We start from the raw sequence: 23,825 nt of genomic DNA, 5'->3' as shown, positions 1-23,825 counted from the left end.
TCAGTGGGATTCATAGTAGGGTCTTAGTAGCTGTGAATGACTTCTGGGGTGCTGTTAGCCCTAGCTGAAGGTGCCCACAGAAGGCTTAGCTCTTGTGTTTGTCAGGCACCCCACATCAGACTAGGGGTGTCATCTTTTACCATCCACGTGAAAATGCAAACTGAGATTACAAGGTCTAGGGCCCTTTATTTTAGTTCTGGATTACCTGTGCAGGTTTGTTACACAGGTAAACGTGTGCCATGGTGGTTTGCTGCACCTGTCAACCCATCACCTAGGTATTAAGCCCAGCATGCATTAGCTATTTATCCTGATGTTCTGCCTTCCCCCACCCCTCCCCAGAAAGGCGCCAGTGTCTGTTGTTCCCCTTCTGTGTCCATGTGTGTTCAGCTCCCCCAATACATGAAAACATGTGATGTTCGGTTTTCTGTTCCTGTGTGTGTTACTTCCTGTGTTAATGGCTTCCAGCTCCATCTATTGTCCCTGGAAAGGTCATGATCCCATTCCTTTTTATGGCTGCATAGTATTCCTTGATGTATATATACGACATTCTCTTTATCCAGTCTATCATTGATGGGGATTTGGGTTGATTCCATGTCTTTGCTATTGTGAATAGTGCTTCAATGAACATACGCATGCATGTATCTTTATAACAGAATGATTTATATTCCTTTGGGTATATACTCAGTAATGGGATTGCTGGGTAAAATGGTATTTCTGGTTCTAGGTCTTTGAGGAATTGCCACACTGTCTTCCACAATGGTTCAACTAATTTACATTCCCACCAACAGTGGGAATGTAAACAAAGTGGGAAATAGGAACAGTGTTCCTATTTTTCCACACCTTTGCCAGCACCTGTTGTTTCTTGACTTTTTAATAATTGCCATTCTGAGTGGTGTGAGATGGTTTCTCATTGTGGTTTAGATTGCATTTCTCTAATGATCATTGATGATGAGCTTTTTTTCATGTTTGTTGATTGCATGACTTCTTTTGAGAAGTGTCTGTTCATGTACTTTTGTCCACTTTTTAATGGGGTTATTTTTTTCTTGTAAATTTAAATTCCTTGTAGATTCTGGATATTAGACCTTTGTCAGATGCATAGATTGCAAAAAATTTCTCCCATTCTTTAGGCTGTTCATTTTGATAGTTCCTTTTGCTGTGCAGAAATTCTTTTGTTTAATTAGATCCAAATTGTCAATTTTTGCTTTTGTTGCGATTGCTTTTGATATTTTCATCATGAAATCTTTGACTGCGCCCATGTCCTGAATGGTATGGCCTAGATTTTCTGCTAGAGTTTTTATAGTTTTGGGTTTTACACTTAAGTCTTTAATTCATCTTGAGGTAATTTTTGTATAAGATGTAAGGAAGGGGTCCAGTTTCGATTTTCTGCATATTGCTAGCTAGTTTTCCCAGCACCATTTATTATATAGGGAATCCTTTCCCCATTGTTTGTTTTTGTCAGGTTTGTCAAAGATCAGATGGTTGTACATGTGTGGTCTTATTTCTGATTTCTCTATTCTGTTCCATTGGTCTATGTGTCTGTTTTTGTACCAGTACCATGTTGTTTTGGTTACTGTAGCCTTGTAGTATAGTTTGAAGTCAGGTAGCGTGATGCCTCTAGCTTTGTTCTTTTTGCTTAGGATTGTCTTGGCTATATGGGCTCTTTAGGTTCCATATGAAATTTATTTTTTCTAATTCTGTGAAGAATGTCAATGATAGTTTAATGAGAATAGCATTGAATTTTTGAATTACTTTGGGCATTATAGCCATTTTCATGGTATTGATTCTTCCTATCCATGAGCATGGAATGTTTTTCCATTTGTTTTTATCCTCTCTGATTTCCCTGATTCGTGGTTTGTAGTTCTCCTTGAAGAGGTCCTTCACTTCCTTTATTAGCTGTATTTCTTAGGTACTTTATTCTGTTTGTAGCAATAGTGAATGGGAATTTCTTCATGATTTAGCTCTCTGCTTATCTATTGTTGGTGTATAGGAATGGTTGTGATTTTTGCACATCGATTCTGTATCCTGAGACTTAGGTGAAGTTGCTTATCAGCTTTTAAGAAGCTTTTGTGCTGAGACAATGGAGTTTTCTATATATAGGACCACGTCATCTGCAAACAGAGACAGTTTTACTTCCTCTCTTCCTATTTGAATGCCGTTTCTTTCTTTCTCTTGCCTGAGAAAGAACTGGCCAGAACTTCCAATACTGTGTTGAATAGGAGTGGTGAGAGAGGGCATCCTTGTCTGGTGCTAGTTTTCAAGGGGAATGCTTCCAGCTTTTGCCTGTTCAGTATGATACCGGCTGTGAGTTTGCCATAAATGACTTTTAATTATTTTGAGGTATGTTCCATCAATGCCTCTACTTTATTGAGAGTTTCTAACATGAAGGAATGTTGAATTTTATTGAAAGTAGGCTCCTTTCTTTGTCCCTTCAACTCAGTGCTCTTTTGGGAAGAGTTCAAGCCCAAAAATAGCCTCTATTTTTTAATTTACTACTTAGACTAACCGTAGGGACTAGAATATTCTGTCTCTTTCCCGGTGTTAGCCTGTAGCTAAATGTTTTTCAAATATGTGAACAGTTTATCCAAGAGAGTTTTAATTCCTCATAACTCAGTTTCTCTTGAGACACAATTATGGAGTCAAACTCAATTCCTCATGAGGTCAGACTTTTAAGATTTTTGTCTACATTTTCTTCCCTTTCACTTTTTTCAGTAACTTGTGATATTATTTAAGTAAAACAACTAAATTTCTAAGCATCATAAAATGTGTAGGGGGAAATGGTTTATGAATTGCCATGCCGTGCTTGTGTAGTTGCCTTGTGAGTTTTTTCTGAACCATTCCAGGTTCCTACATGTGCTGCTAAAATAAACACGTGTGCTCTTCTGTTCATCTTCCCATTTTTTTCCTCAGCCCCACTTGCTCTCTATCTTGACATTACTCTCTGATTCTGTGGTCTGTGACTATCCACCTGAACCCATCACCTTAACCAACTTAGAGAGTTCAGTTGCAGAAGATTTTCTTGCAAATGAAACTCTAGCTTATTGATCAGTGGTGTTGCTCCTCATGAAAAACCTTTTCAAAGATTTATAAATTGAAGAAGCATGGTAACTTGTAGTCTTGTAAAGAATGATATCCAGAAGATTCTTCAGTTATCTGCATACAAAGCTAAATAGTTAATTTGATGTTTAAAGTATTATTCAGACTTCATACTGTCATCCTATGGACAGTTGGAACATCTTCGCTATTTTTTCTTGTAATAGATATTTTAAAATAATTTCATACAGTTGTAGAATCCAGCCTACTTCTGAATTTCTTCCATTTAAAATATGCATAAAACAAAGTCAAGAGATAAGTAGCAGATTGGGGAAAAATCCTTTCAATATTATGACAGAGGCCTAATTTCCTTAATATCCACAGAGCTCTTCAAATGGCTAAAAAGAATAACCCAATAGAAAAATAGCAAACAATATAAGCATGAAAAGATGTTCACTCTATCATTAAACATAAATCAAAACAAGTTGCGGTTTTCTAGCTATCAGATTAGCTGAAATGAAAATGTTGGAAAAACCTCAGTGTTAAAGAGTAGGAAAAATAGCATGTTGTTGAAGTTATGAATTGTTAAACTTTTCTGAAGGGTGATTTGGCAATATTTTTGAAAATGTGAAATGTACATACACTTAGATCAAGAAACTCCACAGATATGAAAAGATATATATGTAATGATAGTCTTTGCAGCATTATTTATAATAGCCTAAACTGAAAGTGACTCCTGTGTCCCTTAGGAGGGTTTACAGTAGTAACATTGTTTATTAAGCCCATGGAATAACCTGCAGCCACTAAAAAGACATCCTAGCTTTATGGGGGGGGGGGGGGCGGGGAAGGGAAAAACAAAATATAAAAGACTGAATAATATCCCATTTGTATATAAAAAAAGAGGAGGATGAAAGGATCCTATAAATACTTGTATGTGAATAAAAGTTCCTTGAAAAGAGAAAACAGATAATTATGGAAAGAGGGGGTAGAGATCAGAGATCCAGAGGATAGAGAGTGACACTGGGAGAGTAAGAGAGAGAGAGAGAGGCCAAGACTTTAATTTAATTATTTAAAAAATAAATAATTTTGAATATGTCAAAACAATTTTGTGTGATAAATGTGATTTAGGTGTGTTGAGAGACAGTGATAAACAGTCTGATTCATATCGCTTCTCTTTTCCCAACCCACACAGTCCTCCTGTCCCCACCTTCATTTCCACCCATAATAGTTATGCTTTCATGAATATTAGCTGAGTGTTTTCACTTGCCTTAGGGGACTGCTTTTGAGAGAGAAAACAAGTATCAGTGAAGTGGCCTAAGGGCTGGCAGTGGAGGGAAAAATAAAGACTTTGCCCAGTATTTAAAATGAAAAGCTATCTGCTAAAAATGAGCCATTCTTTGGTAATTTTAACCAACCATTTAAAATAATTCAGATAAGAGCAATGACATTTTCCTAAAGAAGAATTCGGTTTGGACTTCCTGTATAATTATTTCAGTTGCCTATTACTCCTGTAAGGAAAACAAGGTTATTAAGTTTTTCCCAAGCTCTTTTTCTTTTAGCCCCTAGGACATTCTCATTTCTATGTCTAGTTTGGGGGCAGACGCTTTGGATTATTGATGGAGTTCTTTTTAGAAATGGACTTTTACCTTCTTTAAATAGCCCTGGACATGCCTATGTCTCATCACTACCCAGGAAGTACATTTTGACACCTGGATTGAGTTATGAAATATATCTTTTACTCCTCACTTTTTCCAATTGCCGAGCATTTTAAATTTGCCCAGTAGCATTTTACTTAGTTTGTTGGCTCAGTTTTTAAATCAAACAACTGTTCTACATGTTATTTTAATATTTTAACATAAAATTCAGTTTTTACATATTTTTCAGCTGTCCCCTCTGCCACCCTAAGGACGTCTCGTATCATAAATTTATCCTTCATTTTGCCTTAGAGATCCTTTCCTCAGTACTGCATTTGGGTGTCTGAGAGATATATCCAGAGATATGCTATGTCCAGTGTTAGGCTTCTGCCAGCTTTCATGCACGGTTGAGTAGGATGTTTTTTCAAGTTTATTTCTGTTTCTTGTTTTTTTTTTTTTTTTTTTTTTTGCAGCCACCAAAGTTCTCCCTTTGCATTTTTTTTCCTAATCTAAACTTTCTGAGAGTGACCATGCTTTTTTCTTTCAGATGGAGACTATTTTACCTTTACAAGACATGAACCCATTGGAGTGTGTGGACAGATCATCCCAGTGAGTGTATCTCCTCGCACCTCATATTTATTTTCATTTGACCCAGTTCTCTTAAAGACACATAAAACATGGTCCTCAGCGATGTGTGTTTTCCATTACTGGAGGAAAAAAAACTGAGCTCATGTTGTTGACATATCTTTAACAGCCTCCCTGCAAATGCTTATTTGAACAGGTTAATAGGGTTTCAGCTCCGTTACCAGGAGTTGAATTCTCAAGTCATGGAATTCTCATGATTAAAATAAGCAAAGCACAGTGTATTAATAACCTGCCCTTGGTTATTATGTCCATTCTGCTTATGGAAAATTAATACTTTGTTATAGTTGTTTATTTTTTAGAACTGTGACTCACCATCCTTCCAGGCATATTATTTTATATGATCTTTTAATCCCATTCTTTCCCACTGTTTCTTTTCACAAGAATCTAGATAGAAGATGCTACAGAAGACACAGCAGTACAGTTAACGTCACAGTCATAATTGAAACCATGCCGAGCTGTTATGTGTCTTGTAAAGAGAAATAGATGTAGTGCTTAGTGTTTGGATTGGAACATTAAACACTGTCCCTTTCTTCCTCTCTGTCTCTCATACACACCCTTGGTACAATACAAAACATGACCGAAGCTTTTAACAGTACTAGCTAATAGTTCTGGCAGGGATTTCAAGGGGATGCTCAAAGTACTCTTTTTCTTTTTTCAAAATATAGTAGTATAACTCAAGATAATCTTTGGCATTGGGAACCAAAGATGTGTGGAAGATATAATATTTGTTTGAATAATTGATGAATCCCAGGTTACTGTGAAATTTATTAGAGGATGCCAAGGGAAAATGAGAGGTTTGATTTAAGTTCTCTTGCTCCTAAAGGCCCTGGGGAAATCCTACTTGGACCAGCTCTGGGATGAGGTCTGTCACCTTCCTCGTAGGATTCAAACTTGCTTTTCTTGCCCTTGCCCAGACTCTCAACTCTGCAGCTTCACTGACAGGACAAGAGCTGCTTGTCAGCCAGCTCTGGCTCAATTACTGCACTTTAAGATTTATACACTGTAGATGGAATTAAAACATTACTGCGGACTCCCAAGTTTATAAACAACTAAGGGGAAAAGAAATTGGGTGTTTGGTGAAGGCAAGACACTTGTATATTTTTGCAAGCTTGCCAGAGCCAGTGAGAAGCCTTGAAGGATGGCAGCTGAGATGCTTCAGGCAGAAACACATTGTGGTCAAGGGCTGAAGCCAGGGGATGAGGATTTCTGTTTTCTTTCTTAATGAAATTATCAATGACACCTGATAGTACTGAGGCTCATGCCTGAGCTTATGACAATACAAGCTTAATATCCTTTTAAAATCAGTTTAAACCATTTTAGACCCCAACCTCATCTACTCATGTAAATGTACTGTAGTCTCCAATAGCTTCTTTTACAGTGGAAAAGAGACAAATGAAAATTTTTGCATACTCATCAGTATATGCAGTTTATGCAGTTTATTTTTTGTAATCATATATGTTTGTGACAATGCATGTATCTAAAGAAAAAGTACTACCTTGAAATACACATTGACTTAACTACAACTCAGTTAGAATTTTCTAGTTTTTTCATGTTGAAGAGCTTTCATACCAGTGTGAAAATTGTGATGTAAAAATCTCAGATGCAAGAAAAGTTTTCATATACGAGAACTTATTGGAACCAAAGCCTAATTAAAAAATACATAAAAACAACAGTGACAAAAAAAGCAAAACAAAGAAGTAACAAAACTCCCTTTTCACAGTGGGATTTCTTTTGGTGGGTAGTTAGAATATAGTAATTGGTTGGTCAGAGAGAAAAGGAGAGATTTCCAAGGTCAGTGCTATTCTATTCTTAATGAAGTAATTGAAAATCCAAACATCTGTGCTTTGTAGTGGATAAGATTTATGTTGAGGACTAGTTTGAGAAATATGAGAAGTCACAGCTTGAAAACAAAGTAGTGGAGGAATATTTTTCCATCTATCAACTTTGAGTTTTTTCCTTTCAGTGGAACTTCCCCCTGCTGATGTTTGCCTGGAAAATTGCTCCAGCTTTGTGCTGTGGCAATACAGTAGTTATTAAGCCAGCAGAGCAAACACCACTCAGTGCACTCTACATGGGAGCCCTCATCAAGGAGGTAAGAGAAACTGACTTCGGGAGTGCTTCTGACTCCCCTTACAGCTGGAGCCTACTAGAGCATATCTCATTTAACATGATGCATCAGCTTTCATCAGCCACGTTTCCTCCTGTTCTGTTTTCTTAGGCTGGCTTTCCTCCCGGGGTCATCAATATTTTGCCAGGATATGGGCCAACGGCTGGGGCAGCAATAGCTTCTCACATTGGCATAGACAAGATTGCATTCACAGGGTCTACTGAGGTAGGTATCTGAAAAACTAGGGCTTGAGGAACAGTCTTGCAAATGAGTTGAGGGGTTACAAAAACAGTAAAACTAGTACCCATAGGCTAGACACCAAAAGGGCAGTGAGTACCCAAGCCCACAAAGGATAACATTGGTGTCATAGAACACTGGTGGATGTGAAAGCAAAGGCACCAGGGACCATTTGACCCCACAGATCTCTGAGCATTTTTGTGATACCATCTGTGTAAGAAGTATCCCAGAATGTGGGGTTCTAGACACTTTGTTGAATAGTGGCAGAAGCAAGTTAAGAAGCTGGAAATCTAAACTAGTCTCTGGTAAGGATAAGAATGGAGACACAAGCTTTCCCTTCTCATTGTTTGGACAGGTCCTGTAGGTGCAATTGGCAACTCACTATGCCCCATGAACCTTAAGAGATGATACAGAGCAGGGCTTAGCACATTTTTTTTCTGTGTAGGGCCCGATAGTAAATGTAAATTTTGCAGGCAATGTGGTCTCTGTTGCAACTACTCAGCCATGCCATAGTATCACCAAACAGTCATAGAGTGTGGCTATGTACCAATTAAAGTTTATTTATAGACATGGAAATTGGAATTTTTACATAATTTTTATGGATTACAAATACTAATCTTTCTATTGTTTCTAGACATTTAAACATGCAAAAACTGTTTTTAGCTTGTAGGCCATACCAAAACACCAGGGTACATTTGACCCATGGGCCATAGTTGACAGATCCCTGTTACAGAGTCACAAGTCACCTTAGGAAGATTTATAAATGTTACTCAAATATCTTTGATCCAGGTAACAGATGATAAGAAAGTCTGATTCATTGTTTCAAGTAGAACCTTACAGATGACATCATCATTGAACAAAGGATGTCTGCAGGTCTAGAACAGTGCTATCTAATAGAATGAGAGCAACATTTGTCATTTAAAATAGGCTAGTAGCCACATTAAAAAATAAGTGAAATTAATTTTAATAACTTTATATGTTGAAATATTTTGAAAATACTGGATTAATCACTATAAGTTATTAATACAATATTTTGCATTCTCTTTTTCATATGCATTCTTTGAAATATGGTATTATGTGTTTTACATTGACAGCACATCTCTTCAGACTAGCCACATTTCAAGTTCTCCATTGCCATGCGTGCTACCGTATTGGACAGCACAGATCTAGAAACGTTTTATCAGTTGATACAGAGTTAATTATACTTGGTTAAACTGACTCACAGTAGTAAATTTAATAAAAGATTTATTAATAAAAAAGATTTATTAATAAACTTGAATATTAATTCAGTTAGATTACTGAGTTTTGTGTTTGTCAAGAGTTAACCTTGTTCCCAAACATTTCATTCTAGTTGTATTTGTTACTGTAATTTTGCAGTTTAATGAAATATTTAAACCAAAATGTGAGTATGAAAGGGAATTATTCTAAGTTTAATGCTTTGAAAATATTTGCTAAAGGCTAGATGCTAAGAAAAACTAAAGATGCAATAAATTTCAGACAACTGTGAAAGACTGGGGAAAAATATAAACCTTGATAGAATGGGCACCTGGAATTGCTTTGCAAATGTTTTTAAGTCCTTACTTTAATCAGAAGAGACAGGTGGACCCATAATTAAGAAAAGATCTTAGTTCTATATCAAAGGACTGGAGAATGAATATACGTATTTTTAAAACTAAAATGAAATATTTAAAGTATCTTTTTCTGCTTTAACATTTTTCTGTTGACCAACCAATGGTCCTGATTGAGTCAGTCAAGAGGCTTCTATTGTGTAATTTGTTTGTTTGTTTGTTTGAGATGGAGTTTCACTCTTTTGCCCAGGCTGGATTGAAGTGGCACAATCTCGGCTCACAGCAACCTCTGCCCCCCAGGTTCAAACGATTCTCCTGCCTCAGCCTCCCAAGTAGCTGGGATTATAGGCACCCACCACCATGCCTGGCTAATTTTCATATTTTTTAGTAGAGACGGGGGTTTTGCCATGTTGGCCAAGCTGGTCTTGAACTCCTGTCCTCAGGTGATTCACCTGCCTTGGCCTACCAAAGTGCTAGGATTACAGGCATGAGCCATGAGCCATGGTGTCCGGCCTATTGTATAACTTTTTAAATTAAAAATGACAGCATAATATGTCAAACAAGAGATAACACCTTGTCATGTTAGTACCTACATCTCCGGCATTTATTTTTAACAGCTGCATAGAATACTCTTGCATCAGTATATCATCATTTAATCCTGTGTTAATGTACACTTGAGGGTGTTTTTTTCCACTTATTTTTCCTATTAAACAGACTACTGAAATAAAAACCTTTGGAGACCCAAGAAAAATTTTACTTGTAAATCTTTAACTGTATACACATATGTATATACGTATACACACACGTATATATATACACACATATTAGATGCTCAGTTGGATATGGTTCTAGAAGTGGAATTGCAAAATAAAAACATATTTATAACTTGCTTACCAAGAAGGCCTTAGAGTAATGGTTTCATTTGTAAGAGGTTAGGTATGTTAATCTTTTGTTTGTTGTAGAATTTGAAAATATGATTGTTCTTTGCTTTTTAAACAGTTGTTTGCCATGTGCAGATTTTAAATTCACATCTAGTCTTTCTCTGACAGCTTCTGGATTTCCTGTCATTTTTGAACAAACCCTTTTAAGATTATACAAACGGCCCTTAATATTTTCTTTCAGTACTTTTATGGTTTTGTTGTTTAAATCTTTAATCTGGTTGGAATTTATTTTCATGTATAATGAAAGGTGAGGGTTGGTTGTTTATAAATGAATGTTCAGTTACTTCAAAACAATTTATTAAACAGTCCACCCCTTTGCAACTCATCTGAATATAACATAACATTACATGATACATTTCCATATATACAGGTTGGAGCGCAAGTAAAAGTAATGGCAAAAACTGCAATGACTTTTGCACCAAACTATACAGGAAATTTCTGTTTTAGAGCTCATAATTTTTTCTGTTCTTTTACTTAGTACCAGACTGCCTTAATTACTAGGTTTTATAAGATGTGTTACTATGATGTAGGCAACATACCCTCTTACTTGGTTTTTCAAAGCCCATTTATTCTTTTAGAAGAAATTTCAAACCGATTTTCTAAGCACCTTATGTTACTCTAAAAAACTTTCATTGGAATTTTGATTGGCATAACATTACATATGTATATTAAAATGAGGAAAAATGCTATCTTTACCGTATTGACTCCTCATCTAGGAGGAGGATATAAATCTCTTCAATTCTTTGTTGTAGTGTTCATCACTGATGTCATCATATAGGTGTTAGGAATTTCTTGATAAATTAACTTCTAGCATTTAATGTTTTCTTCCAAGATATTTCAGTCTAAAAATGAGTAACATTTTTGAGATGGAGTCTTGCCCTGTCACCCAGGCTGGAGCGCAATGGCGTGATCTCTGCCTCCTGGGTTCAAGTGATTCGTAGCTGGGACTACAGGCACGCACCACCATGCCTGGCTAATTTAAGTAGAGATGGGGTTTCACCATGTTGGCTAGGCTGGTCTTGAACTCCTGACCTCATGATCCACCAGCCTCAGCTTCCCAAAGTGCTGGGATTACAGGTGTGAGCCACTGCACCTGGCAAATAAGTCACAATATCAGGTAGTGGAAGTTATATTGAATAAATGGAATCTCCTCTTTCAGGCCAGACAAGAAGCCACATAGTGAGTCCATAAAAGCGTTAAGTGCTTATTGCAAGGCAGCTTGGGTTCAAATCTGTTTTGCCACTGAAGATCTTTTAACTTTTTAAATGACTTTACCGAAGTATAATTTACATACAATAAAATGCACCCATTTAAGTGCCATGTATATACACCTGTGTAACCATCCAAATCAAGATGTAGATTGTTTCCATGCCGTAGAAAGATTTCTCATGCCTCTTTGCACCCTTGGCTTCTGGCAACCACTGATTTTAATTACTTTTGCCTATTCTAGAATTTCATATAAATGGAATACTATCTACTGTTCGTGTTTTAACATTTAATGTATTAATGATATGGTCGGCTCTAAAATCCTCCATTTTGATTTGTTTTCTCTTTGTCCATATTTTCCCTCTTTGTCTGCCTTCTTTTGGATGAATTAATTTTACCACTCTTTTATATTCTATTTTGCATTATTAGCTGTACCTCTTTTTAAAGTGTTTGCTTTAATATGTACAATATGCACCTCAATCACAGTCTACCATTAAATACTGTTATGTTACTTCACATTAAATGTGGTAACCATACAGCAGCATTGTTCCAATCTCATCCTTTGTGTTATTGTTACCCTATAATTTACTTATACATATGTTATATGCCCCACAATACAGTGCTGCTGTTTTTGTTTTAAAATTTGTTTTTTGAATAAATAAGAATACAAAATTATTGTCTGTTTACTCACATACTTGCTATTCCTGGCCTCCTTCCTTGTTTGTGTTTAGGCCCATTTCCTTCTGGTATCATTTTCCTTATCTGTAAAGATCTTTAACGTTTCTTGTAGCGCAGATCTAACTAGTGATGACTTCTCTCAGCTTTTGTCTGTCTAAAAAATGGCTTCATTTTGTCTTCACTTTTTTTTTTTTTGAGGGGTGAGTCTCACTCTCGCTCAGGCTGGAGTGCAGTACCGTGATCTCGGCTCACTGCAAGCTCCGCCTCCCAGGTTCGCGCCATTCTCCTGCCTCAGCCTCCGGAGTAGCTGGGACTACAGGCACCCGCTACCATGCCTGGTTAATTTTTTTGTATTTTTAGTAGAGACGGGGTTTCACCATGTTAGCCAGGATGGTCTCAATCTCCTGACCTCGTGATCTGCCCGCCTCGGCCTCCCAAAGTGCTGGGATTACAGGTGTGAGCCACTGCACCCGGCCTGTCTTCACTTTTTAATAACTTTTTTTTCTGGATATAAAATTCTAATTGACAGTTTGTGTTTTATTTTACTTTAAAGACTTCAAAGAGATCATTCTGGCATGTTTCTGACTTTACCGTTTCTGATGAGATACAGCAATCATTCTTATCTTTATTTTACTGTAAGTAATGTTGTTTTTCCCCCAGACTGCTTTTGAGAGAGTTTCTTTTTATCAGTTTTCAGCAATTTGATTGATTGTGATGTGCTTTTGTGTATTTTGTTGGTTCGTTAAAATTTCTGTATCTGTGAGTTTATAGTTTTCGTCAAATTGGGAAACATTTTGACCATTATTTCTTCAAATCTTTTTTTTTGCCTTCTACTTCCCCCTTCTATTTACAGATATGTTGTTAGATCGTTTGTCATTATCCCATGGATCACTGGGACTATTTCCAGCATTTTTTTCCTTTGTGCTTCCGGCTAGGTAACTTTCATTGTCATCTTTCACGTTCGTATATTCTTCTGTAATGCTTAATCTGCTGCAGAGATTTTAAGTTCTAGAAATTCCATGATTTTTTAAATATCTTTTCTTCCTCACTACACCCCTTTATTCCTTTAAATTTGTGTGGACATCTATTTTACAATCCTTGTCTGTGGCCGGGCGTGGTGGCCCACACCTGGAATCCTAGTACTCTGGGAGGCTGAAGCAGGTGGATCACCTGAGAGGTCAGGAGTCCGAGACCAACCTGGCCAACATAGTGAAACCCTATCTCTAGCCAGGCGTGGTGCTGCACACCTGTAGTCTCAGCTACTCAGGAGGTTGAGGCAGGAGAATTCCTTGAACCCAGGAGGCAGAGGTTGCAGTGAGCCAAGATCACACCATTCCACTCCAGCCTGGGCAACAGGAGTGAGACTCCATCTAATAATAATAATAAATAATAATGAAATCCTTGTCTGTTACTTTTAACTTCTCTGTCATTTCTGAATTTATTTCTTTTGACTGGCGTTTTTTCTGTTTATGGGTCCTTTTTTTTTGGCTTTTCTGTTAATTTTGAAAGGATACTGGACATTGTGACCATTATATTGTTGAACAAAGAGATTTTGTTGTTTTTCTTTAAAGAATGTCAAATTTTTTTTTTTTTCTAACAGGTAGTTAAGTTACTTGAGGTTCAGCTTGTCTCTTTTGGAACGTATTTTTAAGCTTGTTAAGACTAGTTTAGTTTATTCTTATTAATAAGCTGAAATCCTTCTGAGGTTTCTGTTGAATGTCCCCAGTGTTCAACAAGATCTTTCTTATCTGTCTGGTCAGAATTCAGACCATCATATTCTGCTTTGGTCTCCTCATACCATACTGCAATCTAGAAAGTTTCGGCAAAAAAGGATTTCCTTTGTTTGTTTTCCTTTTCTCTAGATTCATAGTCCCATACTGCCTGATATCCAATGTTTGAATAAAACAATTTCATATACTTTTCTAGTTGTTTATAATAGTAAAACAAGTCCAGTGTCGGTTACTCCATTACAATTAGAAGCAGAAGTTTTTCTGGCACCTTTTGATTACTTTTGATATTGTTTGATTTTCTTTAGGTTTCATGCAGACCACCTTTACAGTTAATGAGGTTACTATTTTATTTACTTCAGCTGGTCAAACCAAAGTATTAGGAATACAACCATAAGGACATACTGGATTTGGAAAAGCCCTTGATTTAATTAATATTGAATATTTAAGCAGTACTTTACTCTCATAAGTAACTCCTTTTTCGTCTTTGAGCTGATTTGCTTATCAGTTTAGTCTTGATTTTATAAGTTTTACTTTCAAAAGATGGCAGTTTCTGGTCATATGTGAAGAGTTGTGGGGAGGACATTCTCTTTGGAGTCTATCCCTTAGGCCTTCTCAGTACCTCAAGTAGTATCTTATGTATAGTAAACATACATTGTAAATATTTGTTGCTACATGAAGGAGGAAAGACTGAATTTGGTAAATAAAAACTTAATCTCAGAGCTAGAAGGTGAGGTATCAATAGAACCCTTCCCTTCTTTAAAATGCCACCATAAGCATAGGGTTTACTATTTTTTACTTCATAGCTATATAATTAGGGACCAGCCACTTGGTTTTGTACAAAATTGGTTTAATAATAGCATACATAGCTGTTTCTCAGGGTCATGCGGATTAAATGCAATATGAGTTTGGGAAATTTTAAGCAGTAAGCAAATGTTAGTTTGTAATACGACATCAGCATCTCAAGAAGGGAGAGATCTGTAGGGGTTGGATGGTCTATCAGGGTTTCAAGAGAAAGAGGGATTTGAGGGTCTGTAGGATATAGATAAGTAGAGTGAATTGGGAAGAAAGGGCAGTGTTAGTCAACAACTAGAAGCAGGAGAACACAAAATCTTATAACGGAATTGGGAAGGGACTGGGGAGAAACGTTGGGAGTCAGATGAACTGGGAAATAATATGCAAATTAAGGCACTGGAAGTAATTCTGGGTTAATAAATTGTGGCCAACATGTAGAAGATATCACAAAGATATCACAAGAAAACTATATACCAACATCTTATGAGTATAGATGGAAAAATCCTCGACAGAATACTAGCAAACAAAATCCAGCAATATATAAAAATTATATACTGTGACCAAGTGGGATTTATCCCAGGAATGCAAGGTTGGTTTTATATATGTAAAAAATCAATGTAATACTCCATAGTAATGGAATAAAGGACAAAAACCAAGTGATCATCACAGAAGAAACGTGACAGAGTCTAATACCACACAGAAACATGTACAAAAATGTTCTTAGCAGCATTATTCCTAATTGCCAAAAAGTGGAAACAACTCAAATGTCCATTAAGTGATAAGCTGATTAACAAAAAGTGGTCTATCCATACAATGGAATATTATTCACCCATAAAAAGGAGTGAGGTATTTATACATGCTGCAGCCTGAATGAGCCTTTAAAACACTATACCAAATGACCCAAGAATCCAGTTACAAAAGACTATATGAAATGTCCAGAATAGGCAAATCTATAAACAGAAAGTTGATTAGTGGTTGCAAAGGACTGGGAGAATGGAAAGTGGCTGCTGATGGAATATGAAGTATCTTTTTGGGGTATTTATGTCCTCAGAAGTAATGGTTGTGATGGATGCACAACTCTGTTAATATACTAAAATCCACTGAATTGTACACATCAAAAGAGTGGATTTTATGGTATATATGAGTTATATCTCAAACTGTGAAAAATCAATTAATTTTACAAAGTATTAAAGGCTTTACATTTTGGATATTAATAGCCAACATTGATTTAGCACTTACTTTGTGTCAAATACCTGCTAAATGCTTTGAATACATTATTACAACAACCCTACAGCACTGAGCAAAGTGTGGCTAAGAGGGGTTAAATTACCTGCCCAGGGTTACATGGCTAGTAAGTTGTAGGGCTGAGAGTCACACCCAGGGCCTATATTCCATATTACAGTGGTACACTGCCTCCCAGGATAAGGGACTTATACACCCTCCCATAGGAGAGAGCCATTAAAATTCGGAGTGACATATTAATGGGGGTACTTAGGAAGGATAATTTCTCAGTGCCACATTCTTAGATCATAGACACATTGTAACTCCTTTTTTTCCCTAAAATTTACTTCAAAATTGCATCTTTAGCCTCTTTAAATTTCATTTGTTACAATATAGGGTTACCATTTGACACTGTCTGATATAGGACTTGAAAGTTTTAAACTTGAGTTGTTTCAAGTCAATTCCACAAACATTTATCGAGCACTTACCTGTCTAGCACTATGCTAGATTTTGGAGAGGCAAAGGTGTTGTTTTATGTGATTCAGTCTAGCCCAAGAGAGAATCTGTGAATATGTAACTATTAGAGTGTGGTGTGTTAGGGGAGCATGGAGAGAAGAGGAGAATTCTCTGTATCATTACCTAAAAATGTCATGATTTTCAAGATGCTAAGATCAAGGACAGAACTAAAGTTCTGTCATTTAATATAATTTTCAAATGTATCTATATCTAGGAGAAATGTCATTAGTTGAAGATACTTACATTTGAATGAAAAGCTACTTTATTCAAAGATGAAAGTATTTTAAGAAAAAAGATAATTCTCCATCTTAATTCCACAGTTGTTAATATTCACAACTAGCAAGAATTTAAGGCTGTCTTCCTTTTCTCTTACCACTAATCTCTTTGGAGAAAATGGAACTAGTTTTACGGGAACCAAAATATGAAAAGAACTTCGAGGAAAGGAATGCTAGCTGTGAGGACCCTTGTGAGTAATGTGTTATTTGATATTGGCAGATAATCAACAAATAGTATCATTTATTCTCAAAATAATTTCCTATGCCAGATATTAAAGAATCCGCAGTTTGTAAAAGCTTGATACATATTTTGCTGGAAGGTAGGATGGGATATTAGGTTTCACTGTTTCCTTTCAATAGCAAATGCAGTTTTGTTGTCATTCCTGCAGTTGTACTTTTAACAGGCATTTAAACACCAGAGCTGCAGATTTTATGTGAATTCAGTGTCTATCCTTAGAAGTCTCTTTAATAGGATGTGAAAAACCTTATAGAGATGGGGAAATAAAAACAAACAACACAGCCCTAAGAACCTAAATCATACCAGATGGGACATGTTGAGAAGGGTAGTGTGTGTCTGATTTCCTAGGGTCCTTAACTCTTGGTAGGTGAGCCAACACTGAACACGACATGCTCAATGACTGCTAAACATGCTGCCTCAGTGTTCTAACGAGAGTAGTTAATAGTCAGGGGGTACCAAAGTGTGTAAAAGCTGGAGAAAATACTAGGTTTTCCTCAACAGTGATTTCCCATGAGTCATCTTTTTACACTTCAGATTATATTATTCTTAACCACATTTAGGTCAAGTAATGTCCATCTACAAAACTATGCAGATGGCTTGTCATAAGCAAAGATAATTCCCAAGCTGAACAGTAAATGATCAATCTGATTAAGCTAATGATCAACAAAGACCAACCCATACAATTTAACATTACTTTAGGATTTTTACAGCATTAATGTAGTTCAGCCTGAGTTAATTTCTCTTCATCCTTTATTCAGAGTCTCTTAAAAGAAAATAAAGTACTCCTCAGAGCTTTCCTGAAATGAAAGTTTGACAGAAGAGTATATCACAACTCTATAGTTTACCTCCCTCTAAACCAACTAAAGGAAATCATCACTTTTTCAGTAAGTTTTGAACACAGTCTTCAAATCATACTAAAGGAATCAAGATTAAATATGTCAGTCATATCAGAAAACTAGACAATTTAAACGTCTATTATACTTGATTGAATTCATTCACATTACATGTTATTATTTAATCTTTCCAGGCCTCAGATATCCCAGCTGTAGATTAGAGATGATTGTACCTACCTCATGGATTGTGAGGATGAAAGATGATTTGAATGTGTTCCCCAGAAAGTGTGTGTTCGTTATTTAATCTACAATGCAATAGTGTTGAGAGACGGGCACTAGTGAGGGGTATTTAGGTGGGTACTAATCTGTTAACCCACATTAATAGATTAATGCCATTATAAAAGGGCTTGAGGTTGCACATTAAATCTCGTGCTGTCTTGTGCTCTCTTGCTCTTCCATCTTTCACCATGGGATGACACCACAGGAAGTCCTTCACCACATGTGGGTCTCTCAACCTTGGACTTCCCAGCCTCTCGAACTGTAAGAAATAAATTTCCTTTCTCTATTAGGTATCCAGTCTGGGACATTATAGCTAAACTGAATGGACTAAGAAAAGCTAGTGTATCTAGAGTGTTTAGCCACAGGATCTAATTCTTAGTAAAGTGTCAGTAAATATTAACCGTCATTGTTTTCTGTTTATTTTGAAAATGAAGTTTATGGGACAATTAATGCTTGGGTAAGTGTGGTATAAATAGATGAGACACTGGATTTGATCCACAAATCATGGATCAAATCCCAGCTTTCCTGCTGTGTGACTTTTGGCGAATTATTTAGTCTGTTCTTTCCTGTCTTCTTCCATTAGTAAGGCCTATGAATCACACCTTACAGGCTCATTTGAAGATTGAAATAATGTATTTGAAAGTTCCAAGCATATTGCTTGGCATATTGTAAGAATTCAGTAAATATCAGTTGAATCTGAAACTTCCATTTGCAAATAATATATTTGTCAATAACTACATTCTGCTGTCCTCTGGCAACTTTACTCTCCTTTCGTTTATTTTGTAGCTTTTGTAAATATTTTACAAATATTTTTGGCTACCAGTAAGTGTTTGTGTGTGTGTGTGTGTGTTTGCTCTTCTATTTCACTTCTTGGAAGACTGCCTTGGTGCTTGCTTGGATAAATTGATTATGAATCTTTTTTCTTTTTTGGTAAAATAGTGTACTAGATTTAGAATACAGTGCAGGAACCCAGGAGATGGTTTTTTGAAAAGATTAACAAGATAGACCACTATCCAGACTAATAAAGAAGAAAAGAGAAAAGAATCAAATAGACACAATAAGAAACAATAAAGGGGTTATCACCATGGATCCCACAGAAATACAAACTACCATCAGAGAATACTGTAAGACTAAACCAGGAAGAAGTTGAATCCCTGAACTGACGAACAACAGGCTCTGAAATTGAGGCAATAATTAATAGCCTACCAACCAAAAAAAGCCCAGGACCAGACGGATTCACAGCTGAATTCTACCAGAGGTACAAAGAAGAGCTGGTACCATTCCTTCTGAAACAATTCCAAACAATAGAAAAAGAGGGACTCCTCCCTAACTCATTTTATGAGGCCAGCATCATCCTGATATCAAGACCTGGCAGAGACACAACAAAAAAAGAAAATTTCAGGCCAATATCACCGATGAACAATCCATCAGCACATCAAAAAGCTTATCCGCCCCTGTCCCATGTGGCCCTGTCCCGCAGCCTGCCAGCCATGAGTTCCACGCAGTTCAACAAGGGCCTCTAGTATGGGCTGTCAGCCGAGGTCAAGAACTGGCTTCTGCCCAAATATGACCCCCAGAAGGAGGCAGAGCTCCGCAGCTGGATCAAGGGACTCACCGGCATCTCCATTGATCCTGACTTCCAGAAGAGCCTGAAGGATGGGATTATCTTATGCATACTCATGAACAAGCTGCAGCTGGCCTCAGTCCCCAAGATCAACCATTCCATGCAGAAGTGGCAGCAGCTAGAAAACCTCTCCCACTTCATCAAGGCCATGGTCAGCTATGACATGAACCCCATGGACGTGTTCGAGGCCAACAACCTGTTTGAGAGTGGGAACATGAGGCACATGCAGGTGTCTCTTTTTGCCCTAGCAGGGAAGGCCAAGACTAAGGGGCTGCAGAGCGGGGTGGACACTGGCATCAAGTACTCAGAGAAGCAGGAGCAGAACTTCAGGGACGCCGCCATGAAGGCTGGCCAGTGCGTCATCGGGCTGCAGATGGGCACCAACAAATGTGCCAGCCAGTTGGGCATGACTGTGTATGGCGTGAGGAGGCATCTGTGTGACCCCAAGAATCACATCCTGTCCCCCATGGACCACTCGGCCATTAGCCTCCAGATGGGTACAAATAAGTGTGCCAGCCAGGTGAGCATCACGGCTCCTGGGACGTGGTGGCACATCGATGACACCAAGCTGGGAACCGACAAGTGTGATAATTCCTCCATGTCCCTGCAGATGGGCTACACCCAGGGTACCAACCATAGTAGCCAGGGTCTTTGGCCTGGGCCAGCATATATATGACCCCAAGTACTGCCCGCCAGGCACAATGGCCGACGGGGCTTCCCTGGGCGCTGGCGACTGCCTGGGCCCAGGAGAGGTCCCTGAATATCCCCCTTACTACCAGGAGGAGGCTGGCTACTGAGGCTCCCAGCACGGTCTCTCCCCACATTGTCTCCCTGTCTGAGTTTTTGGGTTTTTCTGTGTTTTCATCTTTTTTTTCTTTCTTAACCTGTTCAGTGCTGCCAATCAACCGAGGGTCTGTGAGTGCCAACGTGGAATCAGGCAGCAGGGCTTTCTTCCCCCTTGCCTTGGTCCTTCACATGACTGAGCCACCAGGTTGTGGGGGAAGGGGTCGAGGCCATATCTCAATATGTGTACGGTGAGGGTCCCTGCTGGCACGTCCAGGCTGTCAGCAGAGCTGTGCTGGGGAGGAGACCTGGGCTTGGAGGGAACCAGTACCCGAAGGTTTCCAGTTACCTTGCCTCTTCCCACTTTTGTCAGCCGATCAGTTTGTGGTTTCTGTACCCGCAAAAGTTTCAGGAAGCATTAACAAAAGAAAAATACATTTTTTTTCCTGAGGAATGGGGTGGGGACAGTGGAGAGGGTGCTGGGAAATGAGTCCCCTGGGAAAGGGGGCCTGTCTATGATGCTAAATATCTCAGGCTCCCAAGTGGCTGGATTTCCCTAGGACCCTCAGACCAACAGACCTCAGACCTGCCTCAGAGCCCAGTGGGGAAAGTGATGCCTGTACAAGGAAGTGGATGCTGAGTGGTTGGGGCAAATCCCCCCCACTGCCCACACCACCACGACTGTGGCCTCAGTAGGGTTTTTTTTTTTAGTTGTTGCCCAGGCTGGAGTGCAGTGGCATGATCTTGGCTCACTGCACCTCCACCTCTACCTCCTGAGCTCAAGGGATTCTCCTGCCTCAGCCCCCCAAGTAGCTTGGATTACAGACATGTGCCACCATGCTTGGCTACTTTTGTATTTTTAGTAGAGATGAGGTTTCACCATGTTGGCCAGGCTGGTCTCAAACTCCAGGCCTCAGGTAATCCACCCACCTTGGCCTCCCTAAGTACTGAGATTACAGGCGTGAGCCACCGTGCCCGGCCCCTCAGTAGGTTTTAAGGAGTACCAGCCCTTCTCCCCTTCTGGGCCTGACCAGCTATACTGCTCCATCTCCCCAGGCCACATGCCCCTCCAAGTACTGCACAGGGACCCCCACCCAGGGGCCCTGCTCCATGAGATAATGTGAAATACGACTGTGGACCAAACACAATAAAACCTCTGTCTGTAAGGAAAAATCTTATCCACCACAATAAAGTTGGCTTCATCCTTGGGATGCAAGGCTGGTCCAACATATGCAAATTAATAAATGTAATACGTCACAAACAGAACCAATGACAAAAACCACATGATTATCTCAGCAGATACAGAAAAGGCCTTCAATAAAATTCAATATCCCTTCATGCTAAAAATCGAATAAACTAGGTATTGATGGACCATATCTCAAAATAATAAGAGCTATTTAAGACAAACCTACAGCCAATATCATACTGAATGGACAAAAGCTGGAAGCATTCCCTTTGAAAACTGGCACAAGAAAAGGATGCCTTCTCCCACCACTCCTATTCAGCATAGTATTGGAAGTTCTGGTCAGGGCAATCAAGCAAGAGAAAGAAATAAAGGGTATTCAGTTAGGAAGAGAGGAAGTCAAATTGTCTGTTTGCAGATGACATGACTGTATATTTAGAAAACCCCATAGTCTCAGCCCAAAATCTCCTTAAGCTGATAAGCAACTTGAGCAAAGTCTCAGGATACACATTCAATGTGCAAAAATCACAAGCATTCCTATACACCAATAATAGACAAACAGAGAACCAAGTCATGACTGAACTCCCATTCGCAATGACTAAAAAGAGAATAAAATACTCAGGAATAAAACTTACAAGGGATTGGAAGGACCTCTTCAAGGAGAACTACAAACCACTGCTCAACGAAATAAGAGAGGACACAATAAATGCAAAAACATTCCATACTCATGGTATCACAAAAATGGCCATACTGCCCAAAGTAATTTATAAATTCAATGCTATCCCGATCAAGCTACCATTGACTTTCTTCATAGAATTAGAAAAAACGACTTTACATTTCATATGGAATCAAAAAAGACCCTGTATAGCCAAGACAATCCTAAGCAAAAAGAACAAAGCTGGAGGCGTCATGCTACCCGACTTCAAACTTTACTACAAGGTTACAGTAACAAAAACAGCATGGTACTGGTACAAACACAGATATACATAGACCAATGGAACAGAACAGAGGCCTCAGAAATAACACCATATATCTACAACCATTTGATCTTTGACAAACCTGACAAAAATCCAAGCAATAGGGAAAGGATTCCCTATTTAATTAATGGTGTTGGGAAAACTGGCTAGCCACATCCAGAAAACAGTAACTGGACCCCTTCCTTACACCTTATACAAAAATTAACTAAAGATGGATTAAAGACTTAAATGTAAGACCTAAAACCATAAAAATCCTAGACGAAAACCTAGGCAATACCATTCAGGACATAGGCACGGGCAAGGACTTCATGACTAGAACACCAAAAGCAATGGCAACAAAAGCCAAAATTGACAAATGAGATCTAATTAACCTAAAGAGCTTGTGCACAGCAAAAGAAACTATCATCAGAGTGAACAGGCAACCTACAGAGTGGGAGAAACTTTTTACAATCTACTCGTCTGACAAAGGGCTAATATCCAGACTCTACAAGGAACTTAAACAAGTTTACAAGAAAAAAAACAAAAAAAACATCAAAAAGTGGGCAAAGGATATGAACAGACACTTCACAAAAGATGACGTGGCCATTAAACATGAAAAAAAGCTCATCATTACTGGTCACTAGAGAAATGCAAATCAAAACCACAGTGAGATACCATCTCATGCCAGTTAGAATGGCAATCATTAAAAAGTCAGGAAACAACAGATGCTGGAGAGGATTTGGAGAAATAGGAATGCTTTTATGCTGTTGGTGGGAGTATAAATTAGTTCATCCATTGTGGAAGACTGGCAATTCTTCAAGGATCTAGAACTAGAAATACCATATGACACAACAATCGCATTACTGGCTATATACCCAAAGGATTATAAGTCATTCTACCATAAAGACACATGCACTCCTATGTTTATTGCAGCACTATTCACAATAGCAAAGACTTGGAACCAACCCAGATGCCCATCAAGATAGACTGGATAAAGAAAATGTGGCACATATACACTATGGAATACCATGCAGCCATAAAAAAGGATGAGTTCATGTCCTTTACAGGGACCTGGATGAAGCTGGAAACCATCATTCTCAGCAAACTAACACAAAAACAGAAAACCAAACACCGCATGTTCTCACTCATAAGTGGGAGTTGAACAATGAGGATGCATGGACACATGGAGGGGAACATCACACACCGGGGCCTGTCGGGCTAGGGGAGAGATAACATTAGGAGAAACAGCTAATGTAGATGATGGGTTGATGGGTGCAGCAAACCACCATGGCACATGTAAAAAATCTCCACGTTCTACACATGTATCCCAGAATTCAAAGTATAATTTT

General features: G+C 38.3%; 1 protein-coding gene and 1 pseudogene across 3 annotated transcripts in view; both read left to right on the top strand.

The window, feature by feature from the left end:
- Nucleotides 1–23,825, top strand: part of ALDH1A2 (aldehyde dehydrogenase 1 family member A2) — a 159,595-nt gene that overhangs the window by 110,960 nt on the left and 24,810 nt on the right. For all 3 annotated transcript variants that reach the window (XM_063715986.1, XM_009249869.4, NM_001131489.1), the window contains 3 exon segments: nucleotides 5,212–5,273; nucleotides 7,273–7,401; nucleotides 7,528–7,641. In XM_063715986.1, the coding sequence (XP_063572056.1) occupies nucleotides 5,212–5,273; nucleotides 7,273–7,401; nucleotides 7,528–7,641 (305 nt within the window).
- On the top strand, nucleotides 16,529–23,639 carry LOC129050125 (calponin-2-like; annotated as a pseudogene).

Source organism: Pongo abelii, chromosome 16 (assembly GCF_028885655.2).
Source record: "Pongo abelii isolate AG06213 chromosome 16, NHGRI_mPonAbe1-v2.0_pri, whole genome shotgun sequence".
NCBI lineage: Eukaryota > Metazoa > Chordata > Mammalia > Primates > Hominidae > Pongo > Pongo abelii.
Note: the sequence above shows the minus strand (reverse complement) of the source record. Positions and strands in the feature narration are given on the sequence as shown.